The 7,445-nt window shown below is 52.5% G+C and overlaps 1 protein-coding gene across 1 annotated transcript; it reads left to right on the forward strand.

Annotated features, from left to right (window-relative positions):
- The first annotated feature begins 820 nt into the window (after positions 1-820).
- Coq10a (coenzyme Q10A) lies at positions 821-6,731 on the forward strand. Its single transcript, XM_059245602.1, has 5 exons — positions 821-981; positions 1,538-1,684; positions 4,897-5,089; positions 5,539-5,640; positions 6,039-6,731. The coding sequence occupies exons 1-5, from the start codon at positions 821-823 to the stop codon at positions 6,204-6,206; spliced, it is 771 nt and encodes a 256-aa protein (XP_059101585.1). The 3' UTR covers positions 6,207-6,731.
- Positions 6,732-7,445: the final 714 nt, after the last annotated feature.

Consider the following 7,445-nt stretch of genomic DNA (forward strand, 5'->3'; position numbering starts at 1 on the left):
TGTAGACCTGGTTACTCTAAAACTGGCTAGGCAGCCCAGGCTGGCCTGAAACTCGTGGCAATTCTCCTGCCTCAGCCTCCGACCTCCTTCCATAAATATTAAGGGAAGATCGTGCTCCCAGGCACGTTGGTGAAGGTGAAGGCGGATTGCAAACTCAAGGCCAGTCCAGGAAGGGGGGGGGGGGGTGTAGAGCGAGGGCAGACGACTCAGGTCGCCCAGAGCTTGCAACGTGAGTTGCATGCTTTTCCAGAGCTGTCAGTCAGCGGCCGGCACAGCGAAGGCCACGGAGATGAGCCGCGCCTCTCAGCCCTGCGGGGTTCGCGTGGAGGAGGAGAGACGTTCCTGCGGACGACCACAGTCGTCCGCCGTTGACACGCCCCACGACGTCGCCCCTGCGCCGACGTACGTACCAGGTCCTGTGACCACAGCCTCGCCAAGTGGCCGGTGCCCGGCGACCTCGCTCCCCCGACCCCCCCCCCCCCGGGCCGAGCCATCTCTTCGGCTCCTCCGACGCGCACCCGGCGCCCTTCCTTCCTCGCCAGAGGTGTCCAAGAAACTACATCTCCCGACAGGCAGCGTTGCCCTTTCCTTCCTCCCTCCCTCGCTCCTCTCCCTCGCCCCGATCCCTGGCAACGGCGTGACGTGAGGGGACCCGGAGCTGCGGTCAGTGCGAGCCCAGCCGGCGCGCGGGCCGGAGCAGGGCGCAGGCAGCCGGAGCCGAGCCCGCGCCGCCTGCCCTTCCTTCCCGCCTGCCCGCCCGGCCTCCTCCTCCTCCGCCTCCTCCTCCTCTGCAGCCCGGGTGCCAGGCAGGGGCGCGCGCATGGCCTCCGCGGGCGCGCGGCGGCTCCCGGCCCCGACGCGCGCGGCCGCGCGGAGCTGCTGCTGCGGCGGCGGCGGCTTCTCCTCCTCCTCGCTCCGCCCGGGCGCGCGCGCCGTCCCGCCCCCGCCCCCCGGCCCTCCGCGGCCGCCGCGGCCAATGAGGTGAGAGGCGGCGGGCGCGGGCATCCCGCTCGGAACCGGACCGGGGGTCGCCCCGGCGGCACCCCGGGGTTCTGCGGTGGAGGGTGGCGGGCCCCGAGCAGGGCTGGCGCGGGTGGGTGGTGCCCCGGGGAGCCCGAATGGAGCCCTGGAGACACACGTTGACATGCGCGGGGCGGGTGCGTGCCAGGCACCTCTTGACCTCCGCGGGCGCCCCGGCTTTGATGGGCCTGGGCCGGGCCGTGGGGACGGAGATGCTGCGCGTTTGCTTGCGGCCGCAGCAGCAGCGTTGCTCCAAAGGCAGCTGACACTTGGGACGTGCCCTTCCTTTTCCCCATCCCCACCCCTGGCCCTGTCCTCAGCCGCCCTCGACCTTTCGCACTCGTGACCGGCTGGCCAGCCAGCCAGCCCCGCTAGCTGCAGCAGGTGCTGGGGGGAGAAGAGCTTGCCCGGACGAACGACCTTCCTCCGCGATGCATCCCCTCTTCCCCTTCCCCTGGAATTGGCTGAATACAAAAAAGGAACCGTGACGCTGCCTCTCCTCTCCTTTTGGCGCCAGGTTTCTGATTTCCTGTAACCTCTTCTTGCCTCGCGCTGCCCAGGTCTTGGCGGCTGAGGCTGGCCTACCTCCCCGTCGTTCCTTCATGGGCTTTGCTGCCCCCTTCACCAACAAGCGGAAGGCTTACTCGGAGCGTAGGATCATGGGGTGAGCATCCTTCTCTTCCACTCCAAATAAATAACCAGGTGCCAACAGTGGATAAGATTCAGATTGGGCCACCCACCTCGCCTGAAATCTCTGTAAGCTCTGGAGGCCAGAGGCAGGATTGCAAGCTTGAAGCCTCCCTGGGTTACATAGCCCAAAGCCTGTGTCACACATATTACACACATGTACTTGAGCAGGGTCTTATGTAGCCTAGGTTGGCCTTGAACTTGACATATAGTCGGGATGACTTTGAACTTCTGACTATCCTGCCTCCACCTCCCTCCCTAGAGCTGGGATTACAGGCATGGGCGGCCTCGCTGGTTTCATGAAATGCTGAGGATTGAGCCTAGAGCCTTGCGGTTGCTAAGAAATCACTTCCCTGTTCTTTTTTATTTTATTTTTATTTTTTTTGAGACAGGTTTTCATTATATACCCCTGGCTGTCCACCTTGGAACTATATAGACCAGGTTGGCCTCACACTCAGAGCTGTGCCTGTGTGCTGGGACTAAAGGCCCGCACCACTATGCCAGGCTTCTTTGTTTGTTTTGAGACAAGGTCCCCCCTCTTCTTTTTTTTTTTTTTTTTTTTTTGGTTTTTTTAGACAGGGTTTCTCTGTGTAGCTTTGTGCCTTTCCTGGAACTCACTCTGTAGACCAGGCTAGCCTCGAACTCACAGAGATCCGCCTGCCTCTGCCTCCGGAGTGCTGGGATTAAAGGCATGCACCACCACAGCCTGGCTGAGACAAGGTCTTATTACGTAGCCCTCGGCTGGCCTGGAACTTACAGAGATCAATGGCCTCTGCCTCCCAAACGCTGAGATTAAAGGCATGTACTACCATGCCTAGCTATAGCAAAAACATTTTTAAAAATTTAAACTATAGGGACTAGAGAGTTGGCTCAGTGGTTAAGAGCACCTGTTACAAAGGCCTAGGGCTTGAATCCCAGCCCCACATGGAGGTTCAACCATCTCCTCGAGCACCAGCACACATGTGGTGCACAAATGTACACATACAGAAAAAGCACTCATAAAATAATAAAAATAAACCTAAAAATATTTTACCTATGAAAAAATGGCGGGGGGAAGAAATGGTTTAATGACTAGGAGCCTGTACTGCAGAATTCAGTTCCTAGCACCTACCTCGACTCCAGCTCCAGAGGATCTTGTGTTCTGTTGTGGACCTTGTGGGCACATGCATGTGTACATACCCTCCCCCAAACATACACATAAAGAAAATTTGGTAGTGGTACATGCTGACAACTTGAGCGCTCTGGAGACTTAGGCAGGAGGATCGCCATCAGTTTCAGCCCCCTGAACTGTAGCACAGGCTAGACCTTATTTAAAAACGGGGTAGCGGTGGTGAAATGGCTCTGGAGGTGTGGGTACTGGCTGCCAAGGTTGATGACCTGAGTTTGATCCCCTGGATCTACACGGTGGAAGGGGAGAGCCAACTCTTGGGAGTTGTCTTGACCTCGGTGCACACTGTGGCACAGGTCCCATACATAGATAAATAAATGTAAATACTATTTAATTATTAAGAGTCAGGTCTCTGTGTAACAGCCCTGGATGTCTTGGAACTCACTGTAGACCACCTGAGTGCTGGGTTTAAAGGCATGTGATACCATGCTTGGAGTAACATATTAAAGAAGAAAAAGAGACAGGATATTATTTTTCTGACAAATTAAAAAATGTGTTCTGAGGAGAGAGATTGTTTAAGAGCATTGACTGATGTTCCAGAGGATGGATTCAATTCCCAGACTGTCTGGTGTCTAGTCACACCAGGATAAAAAAAGAAAAAGTGTTCCAAGTATATATGTGTGTGTGTGTGTGTGTGTGTGTGTGTGTGTGTGTATGCATTTTGTTTTTGATACAGTGTTTCTCTATGTAGCCCTGGCTGTCCTGGAACTCACTTGGTCCAGGCTGGCCTTGAACTCAGAGATCCGCCTGCCTCTGGAGTGCTGGGATTAAAGGCATGCGCTATCATGCCCAGCCAGAATAGCTCTTTTGAGCCCTTGTTATGTACTAGCTGCTAGGTTGAATGGGTAAACCATCCTGAGTGCTGAATTACAGGTGAGTACTACCATACCCACCTATTTATTTATTTATTTATTTATTTATTTATTTTTTTTTTTTTTTGGTTTTTCGAGACAGGGTTTCTCTGTGTAGCTTTGCGCCTTTCCTGGAACTCACTTGGTAGCCCAGGCTGGCCTCGAACTCACAGAGATCCGCCTGGCTCTGCCTCCCGAGTGCTGGGATTAAAGGCGTGCGCCACCACCGCCCAGCTTATTTTTTAATACCTAATGTTACATTAGGTAAATATTTAACACATAGAAATCAGGTGATTACAGGAAAGGCCAAATAACCCTGCGCGCGCGTGCGCGCGCACGCGCGCGCGCGCACACACACACACACACACACACACACACACACACACACACGACACACACGAGTGCAGGTGTCCTTGGAGACCACAGTTGTTTGATCCTCAGTTTGGAGTTACAGAGGTTGTAAGCTGTGGGCTACCTGATGTGGGTGCTGGAAATCAAACCTGGATCCTCTGCAAGAGCAGCCAGTGCTCTTAACCAATGGGCCATCTCTCCACCCACCACCCACCACCTGCCCAGCAGCCCTCCCCCGGTTTATGTGGTGCTGGGGACTGAACCTAAAACTTCACACCAAATAAGCATTCTGCCAACTCAACCACACCTCCAGTCGGTACAGGTGGGTATTTTACATAAACTGTCGCATTTAGTCCTCACAAGCACACGAACCACCAAGGATTAACTCCAGTGTACTATAGATGAGGATGGAAGCACAGGTAATTTACCTAAGGCCGCACATATTCACAGGTTGTAGAGTTGTTTCCAGCCCCACTGAGGCAGGAGGATCATAAATTTGAAGCCAACTTGTGCTCCATAGTGAGTTTAAGGTCAGCCTGGGCCACATGAGATTTACGGCTCATCAGGTAAAGGCACTTGCCACCAAGCCTGAAGATCCTCAAATCCACGATGGAAGGAGAGAACAGACTGCTTTTTCTCTGGTCTCCACGCATGTTCCATACATACACGTACAAAATAACGAGATTGACTATCAATAAAACTGATACCCTGCCATCTATAGGGATAGATGATGTATCATCTAGGTATCTCTGGGTTCCTGGTTTGTGGGCAGAGACCCGGCTGGCAGTTCCTTGGCCTCTCTCGACTCCTCTGTCCTAGGTACTCCATGCAGGAGATGTATGAGGTGGTGTCCAATGTCCAGGAGTATCGAGAGTTTGTGCCGTGGTGTAAGAAGTCACTGGTGGTGTCCAGCCGTAAGGGTCACCTGAAAGCCCAGTTGGAGGTTGGGTTTCCACCTGTCTTGGAACGTTATACCTCTGCGGTCTCCATGGTCAAACCACACATGGTCAAGGTGAGGCCTGTCTGGGAGGATTCAGGGTGCTTTGTACTTAGCAGTTTCATATTGAAGGGTTATTTGGCCTTTCCTGTAATCACCTGATTTCTACGTGTTAAATATTTACCTAATGTAACATTAAAGGAAAGGAAAATTTTGGGTGGCGGTGCCACACGTACTATGCAAGTAGTTCCACCAAGCAAACCCTCTAGCTCAGCGGTTCTCAACCCTCCTGATGCTGCGACCCTTTCATACAGTTCCCCATGTTGAGGTGACCCCCAACCTTAAAATCATTTTTGTTGTTACTTCGTAATTGTAATTTTGCTACTGTTATGAACTGTAATGTAAATACCCGGGTTTTGATGGTCCTGGGCGGCCCACAGGTTGAGAACCCCTTCCTAGCCCCTTTGACACCAGCCCTCTTCCTTACCAGTGAGAGCTAACTGGCCAACGGTATCCTATTCTAGGCTGTGTGCACGGACGGCAAGCTCTTCAACCACTTAGAGACGATTTGGCGATTCAGCCCTGGTATTCCTGCCTACCCTCGAACCTGCACTGTGGACTTCTCGGTGAGTCAGGGTTTGTGGCAGAGCTCGGACCAGGCATGAGGGTAAAACTAAGCACTAAACACTTCAAGTCACTAAGAATCCAGAGTAAGTCTCTACCAGAGTTGCATGTTGCTCAGTTCTCAGCGTTAAGTGGTATCTGGAGGGGGATAAGAAGGTGCACAGAGGGGCTGGAGAGATGGCTCAGAGGTTAAGAGCACTGGCTGTTCTTCCAGAGGTCCTGAGTTCAATTCCCAGCAACCACATGGTTGGCTCACAATGAGATCTGGTGCCCTCTTCTGGCCTATAGGCATATGTGTAGGCAGAACACAGTATACATAATAAAAATAAAATTTAAAAAAAAAAAAAAGGTGCACAGACCTCCACCCTTACGATGCTGACCGTCTCCTGTGCATTTCCAGATCTCCTTCGAATTTCGTTCCCTGCTGCACTCCCAGTTGGCGACCATGTTTTTTGATGAGGTCGTCAAACAGAACGTTGCTGCCTTTGAGCGCCGGGCAGCCACTAAGTTTGGTCCAGAAACAGCCATCCCCCGTGAACTCATGTTCCACGAAGTGCACCAGACTTGAGACAAAGGATTGCTCTCTTGCCTCCACCCCTCTTCCCACCCAACTTTTATTTATTCGGCTTGGCTCTTGCTCAGAGAGGTCTAAGTTTCACCTCTCAGTTCTTCCCACACCGGGCTGCATGCTGGTCGGACATGTGGGAAAAGATGGCAGATATGAAGTGAGACACACAGAAAGGGTCAGGAGCGTTCTGAAAGCCTCATACGCCCACAGCCGTTCCACACCGAATAAAAACCAGGGCTGTGGTCTCTGGGCCAGGTCAAGCGAATATAGTAGTAACTTCCTCACAGAGGTACTGGCTGGCAAGTAACTCCTACCCGGCTAAGATTTCTCAGGAGAAAAGGCAACCTGCCTCAGCTCAGGAACATGTCCATGCTGACAGGTGGAAAGGGGGAGCTGCTGCACCATCATGCTACAGAGCAGAGGAGGAGGAATTCCGTGACAGTGTGGTCTATACTGTTGGGATGTACCTTTTCTTCCACGAGGCCTGAGTTTTTATAAAACTTCAATAAATTATGACAGTGTGAATTTGCCCCTTTTTTGTGTCGTTTCTCGGGGTAGGGGTGGGGGTATGACAGTAAGCAGAGTAGATTTTCCTGTGGGAGGAAAGGTGTAAGACAGCCTCGTGGACACAGCGTCCCTGCTAACTATAGTAGCATGTCCTGTATGCCAGCACCTACTACCTATCTTCTTGCCTATTTATAGATTTTTTTTTCAGAAGGTCAGCTGTAGCAGGAGTCTCAGGACAGATTCATGTGTCTTAGACCTCCCTTATATCTACTGCCCCCCAGAACCACCCCTTATTGTGGGGAGCCTCCTTAAGGGAAGTGATAAAGGTGAGACACTAGCTACAAGCACCCTCTAGGGCCTAGGCTTGGATCTAGCAGTCCTCCTCCATCTGTCCTTGGTACGGTTCTTGTTCCTTTCACCCAGTGGGCTAGACCAGCTCCTGGATTAGTCAGGCAAGTACTCGTGAGGTCTCTGTCAGAGTCTTTCCAAATCAGGAGGGATGGGGGTTAAAGGTAGAGGACTTCCTAACCTCTTTGGAAATCAGCCTTCCCCTGATGTCTAACTCCTGAAGTAAAAGGAATACACAGAATCACTGACCACCCACTAGTTCGGACCTTCCTAACCACATCCCTCACCTCATAATGATTCTTTCAGGCCTTATGCAATAGCAAGCTCAAGCATTGTTAATAAAAACATTTATTATTTTTCATTTTATACAGAACAACCTGAAGT

This window comes from Peromyscus eremicus, chromosome 18 (assembly GCF_949786415.1).
Source record: "Peromyscus eremicus chromosome 18, PerEre_H2_v1, whole genome shotgun sequence".
Lineage (NCBI taxonomy): Eukaryota > Metazoa > Chordata > Mammalia > Rodentia > Cricetidae > Peromyscus > Peromyscus eremicus.

Coding starts and splice junctions, on each gene's coding strand:
- Coq10a (XM_059245602.1), top strand. CDS start 821: ATGGCCTCCGCGGGCGCGCGGCGGCTCCCGGCCCCGACGCGCGCGGCC. Junction 982..1,537: donor CGGCCGCCGCGGCCAATGAG/GTGAGAGGCGGC, acceptor TTTTGGCGCCAG/GTTTCTGATTTCCTGTAACC. Junction 5,090..5,538: donor TCAAACCACACATGGTCAAG/GTGAGGCCTGTC, acceptor ATCCTATTCTAG/GCTGTGTGCACGGACGGCAA.